At 35.9% G+C, this 24,078-nt stretch overlaps 2 protein-coding genes across 6 annotated transcripts; one reads left to right on the plus strand and one right to left on the minus strand.

Moving 5' to 3' along the window:
* On the minus strand, positions 1,940–2,975 carry LOC105177095 (cyclin-dependent protein kinase inhibitor SMR6). Its single transcript, XM_011100120.2, has one exon. The coding sequence runs from the start codon at positions 2,525–2,527 to the stop codon at positions 2,207–2,209; it is 321 nt and encodes a 106-aa protein (XP_011098422.1). The 5' UTR covers positions 2,528–2,975; the 3' UTR covers positions 1,940–2,206.
* On the plus strand, positions 7,701–23,613 carry LOC105177096 (titin). Of its 5 annotated transcripts, none has more exons than XM_011100122.2 (24): positions 7,701–7,903; positions 8,919–10,355; positions 10,490–10,618; positions 10,777–11,217; positions 11,345–11,473; positions 11,627–12,061; positions 12,219–12,347; positions 12,467–12,928; positions 13,084–13,533; positions 13,667–14,065; positions 14,206–14,658; positions 14,813–15,259; positions 15,403–15,813; positions 15,920–16,333; positions 16,489–16,890; positions 17,042–17,398; positions 17,544–17,951; positions 18,090–18,443; positions 18,530–18,736; positions 19,337–19,453; positions 19,550–21,025; positions 21,137–21,274; positions 21,374–21,568; positions 21,786–23,613. In XM_011100122.2, the coding sequence occupies exons 1-24, from the start codon at positions 7,856–7,858 to the stop codon at positions 23,472–23,474; spliced, it is 11,127 nt and encodes a 3,708-aa protein (XP_011098424.1). In that variant the 5' UTR covers positions 7,701–7,855; the 3' UTR covers positions 23,475–23,613. The 5 variants fall into 5 exon arrangements, with proteins under 5 accessions (XP_011098424.1, XP_011098423.1, XP_011098425.1 ...); XM_011100121.2 differs by having other exon boundaries at positions 7,702–7,903; positions 15,403–15,825; XM_011100123.2 differs by having other exon boundaries at positions 7,702–7,903; positions 12,485–12,928; positions 15,403–15,825.

Genomic DNA, 24,078 nt, shown 5'->3' on the forward strand with positions numbered 1-24,078 from the left:
TTATTGAGAAAAATGAAGAGAATACCTTTTCTTTTATACAGAGCAGAGCAGAGAGGTTGGAATTGTTTCCTATAAGGAAACAATAGTGTCATAATAAGATGGATACTCCTCCTTAATATCTGCTACAAGCTAAGGAATCCAATGTGAACCATATTCTAAGTTTCAAACTAATTCAATTGTTTTTGTTATACATACAGAAGAAAATTAATCTGAAAATGGAGGAGGAATCTCATCAGCTTTTGTTAACTGTTGCAAAATAAGTGATGATGATCCCAAGGCAACTTTGTTTATAACTCTTCATTTAACTTAATTCCCCTCATCACACCTTTTATTTAAAACCAATTATAAATAAAACAAACATGAACTGGAGTTGGTTCACTACCAATTATTTAAGAATCTTTAATTTGTTCACAACTCTTTTCCTTACAAAACGTGTTGACTTGTAATAAAGCCATATGTTGTGCCTCAATTTTCAATCATTTTAAGTAGGATATGTTTGTGTTAACTGTGGTTTGTAGTTAAATTTAAGAGTATTTGAAAACGAGAAATAATAGTGAAAGAAACATTCAAGTAACATGTGGGAAATAAACATAATATGGACGTTTTTAGCGATGACCTCCAAAGAGAGTGTTTGCGAGCATTTTTGAAAAGTACTTTTTATAAGTATTTTTTTTTGGTTTTTTAGACATTACACAATTTAGCTTTTGTTTATTTCTCTCTTTTTTAACTAACACTACCTACTTTTGATTCTGCTAAAGCTTTTAATTTTTTCTATAAAAATCATTTCTCTAAAAGGCAAAAACAGATGTTTTTGCAAAACACTTCCAAAAGTTGATAGGAGAAAACTTATAACATTTAACTTAAATGAACTTAATTTAAATAGTGCAAATGCATAAACTATAAACATAAAGAACTATATTTAATTTATTTTAAAAAAAATTAGCTAGCACTTAAATTAAACTGTTACAAACACCTCTCTAGTCAAAGGCACATTCACTAGTTCTTCTTACAAAATGTTGGATAAAGTGGAATTTAAGCATTGTACTTGTCATATACGTATAAATATTAGAGCAATAAATTTGAAATAAAATGAGCATTGTGGCAGAGTAATTTTGATTGTGAACTTTCTATTACATATGTAGAGAATAAATTTTAATACAAAAACATACGTAGTAGTATATAAGTGTACCACATAGCAATAAGAAATGGTACGATAAAAATGTGTAGTAGTTGGGAATATATAGGTGGGAGGGTCATAATCAAGAAGTATGATGTGGGGGCAATGGGGGAAAATAAAGAAAGAGAGTAGGAGAGAGAGAGAGAGAGAGAGGCCTTGAAGTCATAAAAAAACCCCACATAGGATTCTCATATTTAACACGCTCAATTATGCAAGTGCTTGTCCTTTTTATTACCACCATCGAAGCAGCATTACGAGGGAGGTAGGAAGGAAGGCTTCTTCATCTTCACACTTGGCCCTCCCTCTGTCCCAGCTCAGGTGGAGTTGGGCCCACACCAAACCAAGAAGGGGAGGGCTTTCAATGGAAAAGAAAAGAAAATATTGTTGAAGAATTTAGGACCATGAAAAAGATTTTAACTTTTACATGGGTTGTTGCTTTCTGGGATGGGTATTTTGTTTGTATTTCTAGGCACGCACGACGCACGTGTGTTCCTACTGTCAAGAACCACAAACAGTAGGATCTGTTTAAGGGTTTTAGAGCTGATTTAGAAGGTGAGTTGGAGGGGGTGCTGTAGTTTTTATATCTTTCTCAATCGACATTAATGATTTTCTTTTTCAAAAATGATGGATTACTGTCCATGAAAGAAGCTTAAATCTTTGAGGAGGTTAGTAAAGAAGAATATGAGCATCCAACAGAATCACAGATTGATGCTATTTTTTCCAGATAAAAAAGGGCAGAATCTTGGAAACAATTACTTCCAAAATGTAGACATTTTTGTGTTGTAATAAGAGCAGAAGATTCATTCAGATAACTATTGTATTTATACATTACACTATTATTATTATTATTATTACTATCATCATCAAAGCCTAAAGCTACTACCAAACTACTAACACTCATAACTTCTAACAACAAACTGCTAACTTAAAACCCAAGAAAATCCCAAAAAAACAAAAGTAATAGAAATAGAAAACAAGAGGAGTACTACTTCTTGACCTTAAACTCCTCAGTAAAACCTTAAACTCTCATCAGTTGGCTCTTTCAGCATGGCATATAAATACTGACTCCAAGTCCGGAGGATTAAAGAACTCCCTCACTCCATTAAAATGGCATGTTGAAGTGGGGCGGCGCTTCCTTGGAGCCGGCGGGCAGGACAACTTTTCCGGTATCTTTGATTCACGCGCCGTCGGGGTTGTGGAGCACTCATCTTCATTTTCAGAGCACTCCTCTCTAGTAGCCCTCGTGGATATTGGTTTTAGAGGAGCCCTCACTGCAATTCCGGCTATCACCCATTTTTTGCCTTCTGATTCTTTGCTCACTTCCACTTGATGCTTCTTGGAAAAACCCATGTTGGAAAAAAAAAAACCCAAAAAAGGTGAAATTTTTCTCAAGTGGGAACAAATTCTTTGGTTCGGAGACTGATTCTTGAGCAAGAATTGGACCTTTTTTTTTTTCTTGGGTGCTAAAGAGCTAGAAATCAAGAAAAATTAGAGAATAAACGGAAAGGGGGAAAAGGGTCTTTCTTAGTGGTATTTTCTTGAGAGAATATGACGAATACAAGGGGTTAAGAAAAGGGAATTTGAAGAAGTTTTGAACGAAGGGAAAGGAGAAGTGATGGCGGCAAAACGGAGAGGAGAGGAATTGTGCTTTAAAGAGAGAGATTTATATGGGAGGGGGAAAAAGAGAGAAGAAAAAGGGAAAAGGAGGAAAAGGGTTTCACCTAATTAGAGACGTTTTAAAGGCCTAATTTGTATGGGAATTGTAGAGCTTATATGGGGACTCTCTAATGAGTCATGATTATTGATTGGGGGATGATAAGTGTGAATATATATTTTTATTATTTTTTTGGGGGGGGGGGGGGGGGCAGCTTTAAAGTTTGGGAATGAGATTTTGGCGCCCTTTTTTTGGGAATTTTGGGAGCAACGGTTCTCATTCCCGCCAATGTTCTTGTGTTTCCCGTTTTGACCTGCTTCCATAATGTTATTTCCTTCACTGCACCACCAGGCTTGTGCTGATGTAAATGCAGCTGCCTTTACGGCGTCGTTCCGAGCAATGGAAGCTAGAGAGTATGTGCTGGCCAGAGGTTATGAGCGTCAGATTTGTTTAGCATATCGAATTTTCTATTCTAAAATACTGTTATATCTTCTAATTTATTTAATATATACACGTTATATATATACTTTTTTCTTAAATAAAAAATAAAATATCATCCTTACACACATAATTTATATATATTAAACGAAATAAAAAATACAACAAAATTTAAATTGGAAATCCGATCCATTTGTTGTTCATATTTAAGATCCCAACACATGTCTATGTTCAACGCACCATTTTGAAATGAGATTGACATCAGACTTAATATCAACGATGTGGAAGGACAATGTGAGATTACACATCCACACCCTCCACTTAACAAAATATAATTTTTTAGAATATATATAAATTTAATATGTATTATATGATATATTTGATTTTTATGAGGAAAATTCGATACGAGATGAAAATTATTATAAAAAAAAAATCCAAGATGAAATTATAAATATTAGTCTTTTTCGAATTAAACCTATAATCATTGAAAAATATAAAAGAATTATATGAAAAAAGAAATTTGATAATTATATTGATAAAACTAAAAATATATTACTGTTTCCCTTTAGATCAAAATTGTATTTTCAACATTGTTCTTATTGAGATTGACATCCAAACATAGCGTAAACTTTTACTCCTTCAAAATTGACTGCAAACTTCTCTAGTGTTATCATCCTATAAATGCATGAGAACTATTTCTTTGTGGAGCATTTGTGAAAATTTTATTACTTTCAGGATAGTCATAATTTTCCAAACAAAATTAAAATTTGAAACAAGAGTATAAATAGACAATATTTGCAATAAATAGTGAGAAGTATAAAATAAAATATAGAATATAAATATGTGAAAATGAGAATATTGTTGAAATATTAGTTGATGTAATTATGTTTTATATTGTTAGCAATCATTTTTTTTAATTTGATGTGAAAATGATATTTTTATTTTTTGTTGTTAGTGTTGCCAAATTTAATTTATTTATTTATTTACAGTCGTATTTTTCTAATTTAGAAATGTTAATGATGCCATATCCAAGTATTATTAGTTTATAAAATAAATAATTTACAAAAAATTATATGTATAATAAAATTATATAAACAAGTAATGCTTGAAATAAGGATGATAATAAAATATTTATAGTGGGAATACATATAAATAAACATGTTTTCATTTTCAATGTTGTTTCAAATATATTTCAAAAGGAAAATGAAATCAAACAAGCCAGAAGTGTTTAGTAAGAAATTAGAAAAAAAAGAAGTGGAAAATATGTGCAAAAAAAATTTAAATAATTTACAGAAATACCAAAAGCAGTAAAAAAAAACCCTCTACCTGCTTTTCACTTTTAAATAAAACATCCTTTTTTTCAAGAATTTGATAAGTAAAAACTGGAAAATGTACATTTTTACAGTGAAAAAATGAGTCAGAACAATCATCCAAAAAAGAAATACTTAAAAATAAATATTACGTTTGCAGGAGCCAATAATAGAGTATTTATAGTGAAAAATAAGAATTGAGGACAAATACGCCACCACCGTATCACAGACTGGGTGGCGGTGGCTGCGGCGGAGCAGGTGGTGGGGCCAGTGGGCGGCTGCCACCGCCTTTACCTCATCCAATCAAAACATCAGTAATCTAGAGTGACATGACAGTGCGCCTCGTAAGCATTTAGGCTGCTAGTGGACTGGATTCTTTGAATAACATGGCCTTCTTCGCATTTGGGCCCCTATTATAGGGCCCACAATACGCTATGCATTATTATTTATTTCCTTTTTTTTTTTTTCCTCATTCAAAATTGACGGCATGTTCCGTGTCAGTGCCTATCAATAATCACCCAAACACTGTTTAAGATAAGTGTTCTTGTTTTGCTTTCATTTCCAATTTATTAGTTTTTTCTCACAACTGTTTAAGATCGACATCAGAACAGCAATACACTGCGCTTTTTAATATTTTATTTTATTGTTTTAATAGGTGTATATCAATTTCATTTATTTTGAATTTATTCAGTATAGTATGACTATATGACTCTTGAATTCAATCTCGTACACATTAGACATGATAATACCCATTCAACAAAACGAAGGGATAATACCTTTGCATAATTACAATAAAAAAAAAACATTTATAATTTATAAAATAAAAAAACATTAAGGCCTAGAGTAAAATTTGAAAAAATTCAATCTCAATTTTGATTTTGAAAGTTAACTCCATGTACTTATATAATTACAGGAGAGAGGAGTTCAATCACCTCCATAAAATTACAAAGGTCTGAATCCGATATTTATTTATTTCAATACCAATTTGTTTTCTTAAACTAAAGAATTTCAAATAATGTTTTGAAAGAATAGCTGGTACGAATAAAATTACTAGCAAAAATGAATTCATTTTTTTTTATAATAACGACATGTAGAGAGATTGATAGCCAAAATGAGAAATGGTTAGTCCGCTGTCCATACCCAGGCCCTGGCCTAGAGAATGTGACACTCCCAACACTGGTCTTTTTCCATTTGGAATTTTGGATCAGGACATTAATATGGATCGATTGTAGCTCCACCCAATCAATTTTGCTATACTTTGTCAACAACCTTTCCTTTCCCCCCCGGAAGAATTTGCTATTAGTGGCTTAATAGTTGGGTTGTTGAATTTTTAGGAAAAGTTGGATGTGAATCAAACAATTGGGAATTTCTTTTTTCAAATCAAGTTTATCCAAATCAAACTTATCACAGAACCAAATGTAATATATTTATTATGTGATTAGTCATTTTTTTCGAATTATATAACAATCATACGATAAATGTATTCCACTTATCATACAACTGATTCAAGGTCGATCAAACCCAATTTAAAATAGAATTTTCAAGCAATTAGATGATTACTCGTAATGTTAGCCTACCACTCATCAAAAATAAAAAATAAAAAATAAAAAAGGGGTTAGGCTACTGGGTCATCTAATAATGCAAAAAGTAGTTAAAAGGACAAAAAGAATTGAGTGAGTTGCATTGATCCACACAGGGGCGGCAGAGGGGGACAACGAATTTTTGTTTTGGTCGGTTTTTGATTCAGATTTATGCTCTTGTGATGATACTGCTTATGCTATTTGGGGTGGCAATTCAACTCTGATAATAAACTATATGAAAATAGGCCTTCTCCTAATTGATACTCGCAATAAGCAATATAACTCCAAATGGTGTTCAGTACTCAAATCAAGTCAGTATATGTTGTAATTATGTTGAATTTTTTGCATGACAACCGTCATGACCATTGATGCACGCGCCGCCAGCCTAATTTATTTTTTGTTAATTTTTTAATTATGATGGCTTCAATAAAGTAGTGTTTTAACAACTTAAGTATTATTTAATTTGAGGAAATGTGTCAATAACTGTAGAAATAAGGGTATGTTTTTAAACAGAGATCTACTCAACTATATCACTTGAAATCTCTTGAAATTAACCTAATTTCAAAGTTAGGAGGGCAGAGTAAAGAAATAACTGGGCTGAAAGGTAAATCGAGTACGTTAATTTTTCACAATCAAAGCATTGACTAACCTGGATGAGGCTCAAATCAGAGGGAAAGGAGTCAGATTTGACAGTTCCCATTGAGCTTCTAAACGGGCATCAACTAAAGGTGTTTTGCCTTCCCTGTTAATAATACAGTTGAAAAGGTAAGCATAACTAAACAGTAAAAACTTGTGTATGGGAGAGTGATCAGTAGTACCAGTCATTATTAGTCACTAGGAAGTATTATAAGAAAGGGGAAGAGCGCCAATCTGACCACACAATACACTTGATTAAAGCAAGATTCCTTGCACTGCATATGATGTGATCTATATCTAATGGAGAAAGGGTGTGAAGCATCATCATCATCCTAGATACAAGTTTTGGCTTATTGTGAAATTAGCTAGATTAACCAAGTGTAAAACTGTACCTCCAACTAAACTCTGAGAAACAAACTATTCTGGAAATTAACCATCAATATTTATTTGAATGGATCAACTGTGTCTTAACCGGAGCATCAAGGAAAGATTGATGTGAATCAAGATTTAGGCTTAGGGCTGATGATCTTCGCCAGCAAGAAAAGATGAATAGCAAATCTGGAGGAGTAAACAGCATCCTTTTTTTTTAAACTCTTGAAGTAGAGGCCAAAATATTGTACTGTAACTGAAGAATTCAATGGAGTATTATCCCACAAGAAAAGCGTACAGGCATATGAACCTACTATTCGGACCTGGCATTTTCTTAATTGTTTTGGGGAAGGAATAAGTGATCCCATTTTAGAAGAGTAATTACATCACAAGCAACTTGGGCATGTGACATATCATTCACTAGGACCATTGTCAATCTCTAGCCAACTCAATAATAATAGCACAAGTGAAGTGGCATTTTGTCAGCTTTTGCTAACTTTTAGCAATGTTTCAATCAGAACATTATTACACGCATCTACCATGTATAATCAGAACTTTAAAACCTCTCTATTTATACCTATGATGAGAAAAACTCAACATAACTAGCATGTGAGAATACTTACCTCCAAATTTTAGATGTGCTAAAAGTTCCATAATCCGATTCCAGCAGATTCCAAGTGGTGTACCAGAAATGGCAACTGAAGCAGATATTCCAGCAACTGCAATTCTATGTGAAACAGTAAGTAATATCACCTCTCTGATGTTTGTTTTATGACCTCCAGTATGGAGATCATTATCATTCTAGTTAGTTGTCATTCACTGCACAATGTTTTTATAGGATTTAAGATCTGATCTACTGGAATTATACCATCTCAGTTATGGATCAACTTTGATACATGCGAACTAAACCTATGATCTGGATGGTGCCAGAGAATTAATTTTCAATGATAAAGCATGAATACGACATGAATTAACAATTAAGGAAGATTATGCAGCAAAGACATGACCCATTAGAAGTTGATCAGTTCTTGAGCATGAATTTACTACTTTATGATGATTCAACATGATGATCCTGTTATCAGCAAATAAATCTTGAAAAAGATTCCTATGCTACCTTTCAGTATGCAGTTTCACAGCAACAAGACAAGTATTTATATTCTTCATACATCTAATAGAAATACTATACATACTCTGCGCCCTTAGGTACCTATGATCATATGAAGCAGCAGCTACTAAATATTTATAGGTCTGAGTCCAGATTATATGCACTGATCACCAGCTGCTACGTTATAATATTTACTTCATCTAGAAAAGCAAGATGGGTACGTAGGCAGTAAACCACCTTTAAGACAATTAGTAATCTCAAAGCTTAAGAGTATAGTACGACATAAGTTGTGGAAACATAGTAAGAATTTACTCAGTGAACCTCACGTTCACTAGCAAGCTCACTCTGTTTTTGCAACCTTATGGGATATTATAGCAATGGTTTATGAGCTTGATAAAAAACTATGTGGATTCAAACTAGTTAGATCATTCATAAGACTACCAAAACTGAAGCTGCAGTGCAGTCTCTCAGAGACTTGCTTCCATACTCCAATTGCAAAAATCAAGATGGATAAAAAAAATATAGAGAAAAAAATCAAGGCTATCCTAATTTGCTTTTAACCAATAACAGCTACTCTTTCCATATTGAACTATATGACCTTTCTGTATCTTCATTCTTTTCACAGTAGTTCTATTAACTTTTATCGCAGAGAAAGGAGCAAGGTGGCAACATAGCTGATGCTGCTACCAATATAATGATCAATAAAATTCCCCAAGAAGAAAAGACCCAAGCTGATACACGTAATGAACCTCCAACAGTTGAGGGAGACAATTTTTTAGGAACACCCTTGATTGATAAGGTTCATTGTGAAGTAAGTAGCATTTCACCAGATGCTAGTATGGTTGCTGAAAAGCCAGATCAGACAGTGAAGGATGACACTGAGGTTTTGCTCCCTAGCAAACCTAAATTAGGTGACCAAACATTAGAAATTACTGGGAGTCAAGAGATTTGCTCAGAAAGAATCCAACAGAATGCTGAAGAATCAAATGACTCGGAGAAAGGTGAGGACAGAGGCGTGTTACCAGTAGAATACAGCATGTATTCAGGAGAGATGACTTCAGGAATGCAAGCAGGAGATATACTTCATGATCCTGATTCAGACGATCTAAGAGTGGAGACTCAGCTGTCTAAAGACACAACAAGTGATCATCATTGCGTAAATGATTCTATAGCTAAACAGATGGCGCTTTCTAAAGAGAACTTGCAGGAAGCTAGTCTCCTGGGAGGGGAAAAGGATTTTAATATCCAAGTAAAGGAAACAAATGATGCAAACGGAGATGGAGAAAAGACAGAAGAGGATATTTCTCTCAATCTAACCAGTGATGTGTGTAAAGAAGAATGCCCAAATGACCAAAGTAAGATAAACCCAGAACAGGAGGGATCAGACAATGAAAAAAGATTTGCAGAGAACTTGGACAGGATAGCAGAGAAAGTCAGTCAAGAAAATAGTACACTAGCAGATGCAACTTCTAGCAGTGACAAACCACTGAGCAAGAATGAATCAAATTCTTCTTTCAGCCAGGAAGATGACACGGCTGTGCCAACATCAGAAGGCTCTGGAATTCTGTTAGAAAATATTGTGGACGAGAGCCAAGTGGCTGTAGAAAGTCAGTCCAGAAACTTGGAAGGTTTTGTTACAACCCATGGCAACACAAATATCACAGAGAAGACTGAGGAGTGCTCATTGGTCCGAGTTGATGGCTCAGAAATCCAATGTGATGAGCAATTAGAACAGGAAAGTAAGGAACTGCCAGTGCCAGAAGTATTAACAGGTGGCACTAATGATAATGAGTCGGCAATCATTGATAAGGTGAAAGATGAGGATGAAGACCTCGAAGAAGCTGAAATGTACGGTATTGAGAAAAATAAAAGAATTAATCAACAGAAGGAAGAAGTGCAAGTGGAGAAGCCTGTGGAGTCCTTGAACGTAGCTCCTGAGAATATTGAAGCATCTAATCTAGGCCAGGACAACAAAACAAGTTTTCAGGAAGAGCATAGGACAGATGGAGATCAGCAAGGAATGACGAGTGACAATTCCGAGGAAAAAACAATTGATACAGTTGACACAAAGAAGGAAACTCTCGAGGTACAGATAAGATTCATACTAAGGATCTAAGTTTATTGTTTTACCTTTATAACACATACTTCACAAATAATAGCTTCATTAAGAAAAGAATTTGTCAGTTCAATGTAGTTAATGAATGTTTATTCTTGTTGCAGAATTTTTCAACGATTGTTTCAATTCCTCCAGAGGAGGGAAGTATAGATGCAAATTTACAAGAAGTCGCAAGTGACAGTACATCTAAAAAATTGATTGATGAGCTTGACATACAAATGGAAGTTCTTGAGGTATGGATAAGAGTCGCACTAAGAACTGAACCATTTCTGATATTATCTTAGTTCACATGTTTGAGAAATAAATAGCTTCATCCAAAAAAGAAAAAAGTTCTTTTCTCTTTAAAGTTTAAACTCAAAAGAGTTTGTCAATGAAATCATTCTTGTTGCAGAAATTTTCAACTGTTCCAAATGAGCAAATTGAAGAAAACTCAATCATGAAAGTGGATGACTCAGAAATGAAAGATGAAGAGCATCTAGAAAATCAAATCAGAAAAACATCTTCGCCAATACCTTTGGCAAGGGAAGCCAGTGCAGATGAGTCAACTGCTGAGCAAGAGACCCGAATTGAGGATGGAGAAAAAGCTGAATTATGTGAAAATGAAACAAGTCCAGAAAATATGAAGATAGAACCCAAAATAGAGAATCCAGAAAATTCCTTGGAAGTAACTTCTGAGGATATAAAAGCATCTAGTTCGAGTCAAGAAATAGAAACAAGAGATTCTGGCGAGGAGGAAAGCATAGCAGCAAATCCACAAGGGATCCTGGATGAGAAAACAGACAAAGAAAAAGTTGGTGCAGCTGAATTAAAGGAGGAAATTCCTGGGGTACAGGTCAGGAATGTTACATTGTTTCACCTCAATTACAACTGGTTTAATCACACATACTTCACGAATACTAGCTTCATTATGAAAAGAATTTGTCAGTTCAATTGACTTAACAATGTTATTCTTGTTGCAGAGTTTTTCAACAAAAGTCTCAATTACTCCAGAGGAGGGAAGCATAGATGCAAATTTACAAAAAGTCACGAGTGACAGCACAGTTGAAAAAATGATTGATGAGCTTGACACACAAAAGGAAGTTCTTGAGGTATGGATAAGAGTTGCACTAAGAACTGAACCTTTTCTATTATTATTTTAGTTCACATACTTGAGATATGAATAGCTTCATTCAGAAAAGAAAAAGTTCTTCTCTTTAAAGTTTGAAGTCAACAGAGTTTATCAATGTTCATTATTGTTGCAGAAATTTTCAACTATTGTTTCAAATGAGGAAATTGAAGGAAACTCGAACGTCAAACTGGATGAGTCAGAAATGAAAAATGAAGAGTGTCTAGAAAAGGAAAGCATAAAAACATCTTCGCCGATACCTTTGGCAAGGGAAGCCAATGACAATGAGTCAACTGCTGAGCAAGAGACTCCAATTGAGGATGCAGAAAAAACTGAATTATGTGAAAATAAGATAAGTATAGAAAATGTGAAGATAGAACTCAAAATAGAGAAACCAGAAAATAACTTGGATGTAACTTCTGAGAATATAAAAGCATCTGATTCTGGTCAAGAAGTAGAAACGAGAGTTTTAGCCAAGGAGGGCCTAGCAGCAAATCCACAAGGGATCCTGGATGAGAAAACAGACAGACAAATAGTTGGTGCAGCTGAAATAAAGGAGGAAACTCCTGAGGTACATGTTGGGGATAATACGTTATTTGGTCCCTATTTACACTATTTTCACTTGTATTATTACTGGGTTTAATTACACATACTTCATGAATAATAGCTTTATGATAAAAATAGTTTATCAGTTTAATGGAGTTAATAAATGTATATTCTTGTTGCAGAGTTTTTCGACAATTGTATCAACTCCTCCAGAGGAAGGAAGCATAGATGCAAATTTACAAAAAGCCATGACTGACAGTACGGCTGAGAAAATGATTGATGAGCCTGACAAACAAAAGGAAGTTCTTGAGGTATGGATAAGAGTCATGCTAAGAACTGAATCTTTGACGTATTTGGGAAATAAAAGCTTCATTCAGAAAAGAAAATTGTTCTTTTCTCTTTAAAGTTTAAACTTGACAGTGTTTATCAGTATTCATTCTTGTTGCAGAATTTTTCAACAATTATTTCCAATGAGTATATTGAAGAAAACTTGACTGTCAAAGTGGATGACTCAGAAATAAAAAGTGAAGAGCAATTGGAAAAGGAAAGCATTACAAAATCTTCGCCAATACATTTGGCAAGGGAAGCCAGTGATGATGGCTCAACAGTTGAGCGAGAGACTCCAATTGAGGATGGAGAAGAAGCTGACTTACGTGAAAATGAGACAAGTATAGAGAATATGAAGATAGAATCCAAAATAGAGAAGCCAGAAAATTCCTTGGATGTAATTTCTGAGAATATAAAAGCATCTGATTCGGGTCATGATATAGAAACAAGAGTTTCTGCTGACGAGGAAAGCCTAGCAGCAAATCCACAAGGGATTCTGGATGAGAATACAGACAAAGAAATCGTTAGTGCAGCTGAAATAGAGGAGGAAAATTCTGAGCTACAGGTCAGGAATTTTACACTATTTGACTTCTATTATAATGGGTTACTACACGTACATCAATTTTCAGAGCCATTCTTCCAGAGAAAAAAAAGATATGTAGAACAAGATATATTTCTTCAAACTGAAAAAAGTTAGTGAACTTATTACTTTTGTTGCAGAATTTTGCACCAACTGACTCAAATGAGAAGACCAACGAGAGCTCATTGATCCAAGGTGATGGCTTACAAAAGGCAGATGAGGAGCATCTAGAAAAGGAAAGTGAAAAACCATCCTCCAAAGAAGATTTCAAAGGGAATACCAATGATGATGAGTTAACTTTAATGGATGATGTCAAAATTGAGGATGAAACCCCAAGAAGATCACAATTGTTTGAAGAGAAAAAAAATATAGAAAACGCTTTGCTTAAAGAAGAACTGCAGATAGAGAAGCCTGTAGAATCCTCCAATACTACCATTGAGGATTTTCAAGTGTCTGATTCGGGTCAACACACAGAAAAAACAGGTTTCATCGAGGAGCAAACCGTAATTGAAAATCCACAAGGAAACCCGGATGACGTGGAGGAGAAAACAGATACAGCAGACGCTGATGAAAAGACTCGAGAGCTGCAGGTGAAAATCATACTAGGAATTGGACTTTGTTATCACTTATTACTCATTTGGCGTAGACTTGAATGACAAACACTGTCTAACTTTTTTTTTTTCTGCAAAACAGATTATTTAGTTTTTCTGTTTCTTGCCACAGATTTCATTAAATGTCTCAGATGAGGACAATGATCAGAGTTCATTAATCCAAGTGGATACCTCAGAAATGGAACATGAGGAATATTTGGAGAGGGAAATGGAAAAACCATCACCTGGAGAAGCTTCAACCAAGGATGCCAATGATGACAAGTCAACAATTAGGCATGAACCCACAATTGGGGATGAAATCATAAGAAAAGTGGAATTATTCGAAACCAACAAAAATATAGACAGTACTTTGCCGGAGAAAGAAGACTTTCAGGATGCTTCTGAGGTTCATAAAGCCTCTACTTCAAGTGAAAATATAGAGTCAACTTCTTATCTCAAGGAGCACAGCTTAACTGCAAATCTTCAAGCAATTACGAGTGACAAAACAATTGATGCAACGGATGCGAAGGAGGTAACTCTCATGGGGAAGCATCATAATAGAATTTTATTACCAGTTAAAAACATTCTTAAACATTCGTCAGTTATCTAGGATGAGACAAGCAATACTTTCCCTTTATACCCAGCACCACTAATGTTTCATTCTTGCTGCAGAATGCTGCAAAAACATTACCACATGAGCACACTGAAGGGAACTCAAGTATCCAATTGGATTGCCTACATATGAAACACGGGGAACATCTGGACAGGGAATGTGAAATCCCACCTTTGTTAGAAGCTGCAATTGAGGAAACCAATAAAGACAAGTCAAAGAATACACATGAACCCTATGATGGGGCAGAAGACCCAATAAAATCTGAATTATCGGAAAATGAGAAAGATGCAGTAAGTACATTGGTGAAGAAAGAAGCACACTTGGAGAAGCCTATTGACTCCTTGCCAGTAGCTACTGAAGATATTGAAGCAACTGATTCAATTCAAGACATTGAAGTAAGTTCTATCAAGGAACAAATCCTATCTGCAGCTCGACAAGAAATCTCAGTTGACAAAACAGAGGAAAAAACTATTGATGCAGCTGAAACAAAGGAGGAAACTCCTGATGGACAGGTCAGAAATGTTATACCATTTGACCTCTATTATAACAAGTCAAATTACACATAAATGAAGCAATAAAGCTATTCTTCCAAAGAAAAATAAATATGAAGAATAATATTCATTTTTCAAACTCAAAATAGTTACTTCACTTATTATTTTGTTGCAGATTTTTGAAACAATTGTTTCAAATGAGAAGACCAATGAGAACCCACTGATCGAAGGCAATGGCTCACAAATTAAGGAGTATTTGGAAAAGGAAAGTGAAAAACCATCCTCAATAAAAGATTTCACAGGGGCAGCCAATGATGATGAGTTAACTCAAACGGATGAACACAAAATTGAGGATGAAAACCAACAAAGAGCAGAATTCTTTGGAAATAAGAGAAATACAGAGAGCACTTTGCTGAAGGAAGAACTGAAGATAGAGGAGCCTATAGAATCCTTCAATGCTACTGTTGATGATGTTAAAGTATCTGATTTGGGTCAACACACAGAAAAAACAGGTTTCATGGAGGAGCAAAGATTGATTGAAAATCCTCAAGGAATCCAGGATTACAAAGTGGAGGAGAAAACAGAAGGAGCTGACACTGACGAAAAAACTCGAGAGCTGCAGGTGACAACCATCCTAGGAATTGGATTGTGTTATTACTCAGTAGGACAGACTTGAATGATGACCACCTTAAAAATAGTGAACAAAAATCTTTTTCTGTTTTGCAAATTCAACAGATTATTCAGTTTTCTTATTTCTTGCTGCAGAATGTTTTGATAAATGTCCCAAATGTGGACAATGACCAGACCTCATTAACCCAAGTGGATGTCTCAGAAATGAAACATGAGGAATATTTGGAGAAGGAAATGGAAATATCATCATTAACAGAAGCTTCAACCGAGGATGTCAATGATGACAGGTCTACAATTATGCATGAAGCCAAAATTGGGGTTGAATCCATAAGGAAAGTGGAATCATCCGAGATTGAGAAAAATGAAGACAGAACTTGGCTGGAGAAAGAGGACTTGCAGGATGCTTTAGATGCTTCTGAGGTTTGTAAAGCATCTGCTTCAATGGAAAATATTCAAACAACTTGTTATCTCGAGGAGCAAAGCTTAACCTCAAATCTTCAAGCAATCACAAGCAACAAAACAATTGATGCAACGTACGCGAAGGAGGTAACTCTTGAGGTATAGGAAAGCATACATACATCACTTATCTAGTATAAGACAAGCAATACTTTCCCCTTACACCCAACACAGTTATTGTTTCATTCTGCTGCAGAATGTTGCAAAATCATTATCATATGAGGAAGCTGAAGAGAACTCAACTGTCCAGATGGAACATGAGGAACATTTGGAAACAGAAAATGAAATCCCACTATTGGCAGAAGTTCCAACCCAGGAAACCAATGAATACAAGTCAAAGAATATGCATGATGAAGACCAAATAAAATCTGAATTATCAGAGAAAGGAACAGTAAGTACATCAGTGGAGGAAGAAACAAACATTGAGAAGCCTCTTCACTCCTTGCAAGTAGCTACTAAAGATATTGAAGCAACTGATTCAAGTCAAGACATTGAGATAGATTCTACCAAGGATCAAATCCAAACTGCAGATTCACAGGAAATATCAGGTGACAAAGCAGAGGATAAAACTACTAATGCAACTGACAAAGAGGAAAAGATTGAGATACAGGTGAAAATCATACTATTGATCGAACTCTATTATTGTTAGATTATGTAGCCAAATAAGTGAATAATAAATGACAAGTCCGGGAAAGAAAGAAACTGGAGAGGAGGATTTCTTCTTCTAACTGAACAGATCATATAAGTTGTTTATTCTTTCTACAGGATATTGCAACAAATGTTCCAGATGGAGTCAACGAAGATGACTCACCAATTAAAGAAACTGGCTCACAAAAACCATTTTTGGAAGAAGAGTCGATGGGAAACCTCAATAATGATGAGCCCATCATCATCCATGAGACCAATTTTGAGGATGAAAGCTCGATAAAAACCAACTTGTCCAAAGATGAGCACAATATAGATTTTACTTCGGCAAAGGAAGAAGTATCTAGTGAGTCCTCGCAAGCAGCTGAGAAGATTAAAGCATCTGCATCAAGTCAAGAAAGAGAAACAAGCTCTCTAGAGGAGCAAAGCCTAACTGAAAATCCTCAAGGCATCATGGGTGACTACAAAGAAGATGAAACAAACCATGTAATTGACATGAAGGAAGAAACTCCTGAGGATAAGGTGAGAAATCATCTGGTACTTGACTTTGATATCCCAAACTTAGTTTACACATTTTTAAAGAAGAAATGCTATGTGCTGCAGGAAACAAGTCTTTTACCATCTTATTTCTACAAATTGAATTGACTTAATGAGTGTTCTGTCCTTGTTGCAGGATGTAGCATCAACACTTCCATATGAGGACATTGAAAAGAGCTCACCAATTCAAGTGGATTGCTCACAAAAGGAACATATTGTGGAAAAGGAAAGTGATGACCCATCTGTGGAAAAATCTTCAACAGGGGACACCACAGGAAGCACTTTGGTGGAGGAAGAACTGGGTGAGAAGTGTATTGACTCCTTACAAGTAGCAACTCAAGAAATCAAAGCATCTGGTTCAGGTCAAGATATAGAAACAAGTTCAATCGAGGAGCAAGTCCTAACTACAAACCAACAAGAAACCTCAAACGACAGAATAGAGGAAAAAACTATTGATACAGCTTACAGAAATGAAGAAACTCTTGAGGCACAGGTGAAAATCATACTATCAACTGAACTCTATCGTAATTAGCATATCTGGGATATGCATGAACATACTAGGTTCTGGAAGAACAAAAAGATGAAGGACAGCATGTTTCTTTTAAACTGAATAGAGTTTTTGAAATTTTTACTCGCAGGATATTGCAACAAATGCTCCAACTGGAGAAAATGATGAAAACTCACTACTCGAAACAGATAGCTCACAGAAGCCATTTCCAATATATTCTTCAAAGAGGAACGCCAATGGTGATGAGTCAACACTTCTGCAGGATGCCAAATTTGAGGATGAAGTCCTCTCCGAGCACAAGAAAAATACAGAAGGTGGTGTGGTAAATGAAGAAGTACATACTGAGTCCATTCGAGTGGCAGTGCTGCCAGAGGATATTAAAGCATCTCCTTTGGGTCAAGATAGAGAAACATGTTTACTAGAGGAGGAAAACCTAACTCCAAATCCTCAAGGAATCAAAGGTGACCAGAAAGAGGACAAAACAATTGATGCAACTGACCTGAAGGAAGAAACTCCTGAGGAGATGGTGAAAATCATGGTAGTAAATAAACTTATCTCAAACTTAGCTTACACATTGTTGAAGAATGAATTGCTATGTTCTCAGGAAAAAGAAGTTGCTGACAGTCTTTGTTGTACAAAATGAACATACTTAATAAGTGTTTTATTCTCACTGCAGAATATTACAGCCACTAGTCCAAGAGAGAACACACAAATTGAAGCAGACAGCTCAGAAATGGAATATGAGGAACATTTGGTAAAGGAAAGTGAAAATCCATCTTTGGCAGAAGCTCTGGAAAAGGACACAGAGGAAAGTGCTTCAGTGAAAGAAGAAGCACAGATGGAAAAGCTTATTGACTCTTTGGAAGTAGTTAGTAAGAATATTAAAGCATACGATTCCAATCAAGTCGCAGAAATAAGTTCTATCAAAGAGCAAATCCTAACTGAGGATCCACGAGAAATTTCAGGTGACAAAACAGAGGAAAAATCTATAGATGCAAATGCAATGAATGAGGAAATTCTTAAGAATCAGGTGAAAATCATACTATCAGTTGAACTCTATTGTTGTTAGATTATTAAGCACATACATGACGTTAAATAAATAACTTCATGAAACAGAATACAGTTGTAAGTTTTCAATTCTTGCGGCAGGACCTAGCAACAAATGTTCCAGACAGAGACAACGAAGTTAACTCAACAATCAAAGTAGATGGCTCACAGATGCCATCTGTAGGAGAAGCTTCAACAGGGAATGCCAATGATGAGTCAAAAGACTCCGGGCCTTCAAGTGAAGTCGAAAACAAAGAGCTGGAACCCGACACAGAGGTCAGTTTATGAAAACTGTTTTTAAATCAATAGAGAGGACAATGTTTTTGGTAACTGTACCACGTATACAGAAAGTTAACTTCATTTACCCAGTAAGACTCAAGTACTCTTCGTATTCTCAATTTACCATGAAAAAATGGCAAAGTTCAAGAATGAATGCCCCCAGACTCATAAAGTCAAGGACTCTCGTAGTCCAACACTGATACTACAACTGACTCAGACCGCATTTAGGTAGTAAAAGTAAACTCAGAGCGACTATGGACCTTTTCACCAGTATCACACATGCTCATATTTTCAAAATCGCTCAGTGTTAATGTGGTCTTTTGAGTTGGAAAAAGCTGATGTTGAAAACACAAATCAGAAGGAATGTCTAAGAGAACCATGTAGCGGGGTAAAATCATATATTGTTTAGGAGGATGATGTGTTACTAATTAATAGTTCTTTAACAAAGTGACTAAAGATGGACATCTGTCTGAAGATAAGCCAACACATAACCCTAGCTTGTGTAAATGTTCCTCGTTAATCACCTAGTTTGGCTTCAAAAGAAAGGAAAAAAGATAAATATTTGCATCACTGATTCACCTTTTATGGAATCTCCAGTTACCGAAAGAGATTGAAAATGCTGACTTTAAAGCAAAAACTATGGAGTTCAATGAGGAAGAAGGCTATCTGAAGGATCTTCAGATGGCAACTGCAGTCAATATAGCAGCTCATGAGGTAAGTTTCGTAATTGGAAAAGAATTTTCAAGTAGGCAGCTAGATGTCCTTGAGTTTTCTTCTGTTGTTGAAACTTCAAAATTGTATGTGAAATAGGAACTGGTCTCAGATTCAATAGCTGTAAAGATTCCCTGTACAAAAAGTTTAGATGCTAAAGAAGAAATGGTGGATCTCGCTGAAGCTCCCAATTACAAGCAGGAGGAATCATCCATCACAAAAGAGTTAGAAGAACATCTACCGATAAGCCATGAGAAGGTTACAAATATGACCAGCTTGGCGTCTGAAGCACCAAAGCTGACTGGTGATTACGAAGTTGTTGCCAAAGCATATAATTGCAGTGATAAGACAGATACAGAGAAAGCAGGAGAGCTATATGATGGCTCCATCACAATAACAACAAATGAGAATCCAGTAGAAACAGATAAAAAAGAAAGCACAGATACAGAGACCCAAGCTGCAAAAGTAAAAAAAGAAGCAGAATTAATACAACCAGACCCAGAGGCAAGAACAGACCAGCAGGACATAGAAGAAGATCTTCCTACCAAGGGTTCCCAGGACGTCTCAGGATCAAATGAGGTGACTGCTGAAGAAAAGAAAAGAAATTCAGATAACTGCGAAGAAATATCAGGCAGTACCACCGATGTGGTATTAGGAGATGTCTCATCGTCCAATGTGGCATCAGAGGAAGTCTCAACATACAACCCTTACCAGGAATCCAGAAGGCAAATACAGCAAGAGACTGGGAATAAAGAAGCTCAAAAACAAGAGAAAACAGTATGTAGACAGGAGAAAGTAATGTCAGATGAAACAGTAGAAGAAATCAAAGTGTCTACATCAACTACAGTAGCTAGCGATTTCCTTCCAAAATCTTTCAAAGAAACCTCAGAAGTAGATCATTCCGCCACTGACAGAGAGCTGACTACGGATAAAGAAGGATTGCACGAAGGAAAAACAGCATCAGGTAATGAAGAGACAAAAACTGATACGATCAACAAAGAAGAGGAAGCAAGCAAACACAAAGTATCAGACTTCAGTTCTGCAGCTCTGGAGGAAACTTTCACTGGGAAATTTTTGGGGGAAGCCAATATCTTTTACGAGACAGCCAATACTACACAAAGCACGGTGGAGGACATTCTTGTCAGTAATAGGTCTATTGTGGACCTTAAAGAGAATTCAGAAGATGAAGCTCCCAAAACAACAGAGTTGACTCCAACCACTACAAAAGGTCAAGAACTTGAGAGCACAACTGTTGGAGAAATCTCTATGTTGATATCTCAAGGTGAAGGAGGTAAATATGAGCATGCACCCAGTGGCAGTGTGACTGAGGAAAAGTTGGACTCAGATGAAGCTGAACTTGGACATGGAGAGAACAGAAGTGAATATGAGCCGAAAAATGAGGTGCTTGAGTCTATTGCCCAAGTTCAAAATTGTGACAGTGTCTCAGAAGCAGAAGAGACAAGAACATGTGAAGAGAATCGTGAAGCCACAGAAATAAAAAGGTCCAACGAAGTTGTGGCGGAGGATATATTTGAACCAAAAGAAACCATCAACATCAATATGTCAAGCAAGAAGGTGCTATACCAACACTTAACTCTACCTGTAGTGTATTCTCATAAGCATTTTGCCCATCCGCTATGTGTTGAATTAACACTAAGAAATACTAACCACGGAATGAAAACACAGATCAAGGAAGATGATGAAGATGTAGAAGATTATCTTGGTTCTCTTGAGGAAGAAGTGATCACCGAAAGTCACTTACAAGATGAGATAAACACTGAAGAATTATTTGAGGCTATAAAGAAAACAAATGAAACAGAAAAGGTGAGGGGTAGAAAAGATTTAAAAGAAAAATGTGCACATTATTTTCTTTACTTCATGAATATCTTCATTCATAATGTTGAAATCTCATTTATCATACAGGTATCTAAAGTTCTTGAAGAGCCCGATGACAAAGCCACCGAAAAAACAGAAGAAAATTTAGTCACAAATGAATCAATTGATAGAAGCCTGCTGGGAAAGTGCATTGAGGAGGTGACAACAATATTAGACACTGAAGAGGCTGATGGGATAGACCATGTAAATATAAAGACAGGAACCGAGGATTCAAGAAAAGAGGTATGTGCTTTAAAGCTTACTTTTTACCATGTACAGAATCCAAGTGTGGCAGATATGTATGAGTTACTCATATTAACAATTGTACCTTTCATCCTCTACCATTTTAATGGCCTTGAATATCTAGTAAGTAGGGTGCTTAATAGCAAGAATTTTCCCTGCAAACACAAAAGTTATGACAATTGAAACGACCATTTTAAAGTTGATACTTGTTCTACAGGAAAACCTGATCCTTTCAGCAAGTGAAGGCAATGAGGAAGCACAAACCTGTATTGAGGCTGAGAGGCTTGGTTTTTCATCTAATACCAAGCATACATCAGAAGTTTCACGCAGTGACGGCGACCAGGATATTTCAGAAGACAATAAAAACTCCACATCCAAAAATGAGTATTTTGAAGAGAAATATCCAAATAAAAGTATGGAATCCCAAATGTCCGCAGTCAGCAAAGACATTGAACTAATAGAACAAGTCTCAAAAGCTACAAAAATCACTTTGGAAATGCAGGAAACAAGAGGAGCAAGTGATTCCGGTGCTGAACCAGAAGCAACAGGGGTGGATAGTCAACAAATGGAGGAAGCAAGTCATAAATGCAAAGAGATGGCAGAGACCTCCATGTCAGTAGAACCTACTGAGGTTTCCACATCAAAAATATTTCAGGAATACGTGGCGGAAACCTCATTGGAGGCCGAAGATAACCTCACCACACTTCATGAGTTCCCCCAAGAATCACATATCATGGATTCTGTAGTGAAAATCGCACAGAAAGATGGTCCAATTGATCTTCAAATTGTCAGCGATATAACTGATCAGGATGTGCAGGAGTTAAATGAAGGCTCCATTGCAATGATAAATAAGGAGAATCCAATGGAGGTAGATCCAAATGAAAACATAGAGATCAGGTGCTCAGCAGATTCAATTCAGAAAGCCCCAGTGTTGGAAACTCTCGGGGAAGAGATGGAAGAACAACAACCAGGAAGGACTTGTGAGGGTGTCTCAAAAGCAAAAGGGCTGGATTGTGTAGAAAAGAAAACAATAGCTCATGAATGCAATGACTTGCTAGAGAAATCCTCTAGTGCAGTGATAGAAACGGTCTCAGAATCCAACATTTATCACTGTTCTGCGGGCGATACAGCTCAAACTGACAAAAATAAAGAAGGTCAACTGCAAATTGACTTTCGTCCTATTTTGCTACACCCCAAATGTTCAGAAACTGAAACAGCAGAAAAAGATCTCCCAGTGAATCTTGCAGGACAGTATGGCACTGATGAGAAAGAGCTAGAGGGAACCCCTCCGCCCGCTAAAGATAAACATGTCGTTCTGGAAGCAGATCATACAAAGAATGTGAATCCTGATAATTCAATTGGGAACAAGGATACCTCAGTAATTGAACATGGGGACTCTGCAGAATTTTCTCAGGGTGAAGGCGAAACTCTAAAACCTTCTGGTTTTGAGCAAGACGCAGCAAATTGCGGACATGATGAAATGACCAAATCTAGGGAGAACTCTGAATCAAAAGAGATAGATAAGCAATCACTGGCCGACCTTCTTCATGTATCCATTAAAGAAACCTCAAAAATGGCAGATCATTCCGCCACCGAAAAGGAGCCAACTACCCACAGAGAAGACCTGCATGCAGAAAAACCTGATGAGGCTGAGCATGAAGGCACAAAAACTGATGAAGAAAGAGATGACGAAGAAGAATCAAGTGAACAGCAAAGAGCAGACATTTGTTCTGAAGCTCCGGTAATGGTGGATGTGAGGGATGCAGATGCCAAAGTTGCTCACAAGAAATCACACAACATACTCTCTGGCGTCGGATCGAAAATGAAGCATTCAATTGCCAAGGTAAAGAAAGCCATCACCGGCAAATCATCTCACTCTCACCAAAAGCCGCCATCCCCAAAGTAAGGTGATCAATCTCAAAAACAGCTTTCGCCTTTCAGTCAAATTATCGCTTCAAGTTTCTTGACTGTTTTGCTTACTTTTGTCAAGGATTTGTAAATTACTTTTTCACTTTTCAAGCTTATGCATGGGTTTTGTAAATCTATATCAGTTCTGTATTTTTTATTTTACTATTTTTAGTACGTTTATTTTAAAAAAGTTTTAATGCTTAACAAAAAATAATAAATTATTATAAAAATAAACATATATATATATTCATGAAATTTAAACTCACGTCAATACTGTAATTTAGATATGTGATTAATGTCGATAGGGTAGTACATGAGATTCCCTTTTCAATTCAATCCCTATTGCTCAGTATCCATGACAAGTATGGAAAATGGATGAACATTGTTACAAATAGCACCAAAAATTCAAATATGTCAAATTCAATGTGAATGATAAAACATAAAAACACATATAAATATTTTAAAGGGCAACAACGAACATTGTCGTTAGACAAATCAATAATTTTGAGAAGATTCGACAAACTTCAATAAAAGTATTAGAGAATTCTGTGATTAAAGATCATTTAGTAAAATTGAAGTGTGAAATATTGAACTATGTCGAT

Source organism: Sesamum indicum, linkage group LG15 (genome assembly GCF_000512975.1).
Source record: "Sesamum indicum cultivar Zhongzhi No. 13 linkage group LG15, S_indicum_v1.0, whole genome shotgun sequence".
Lineage (NCBI taxonomy): Eukaryota > Viridiplantae > Streptophyta > Magnoliopsida > Lamiales > Pedaliaceae > Sesamum > Sesamum indicum.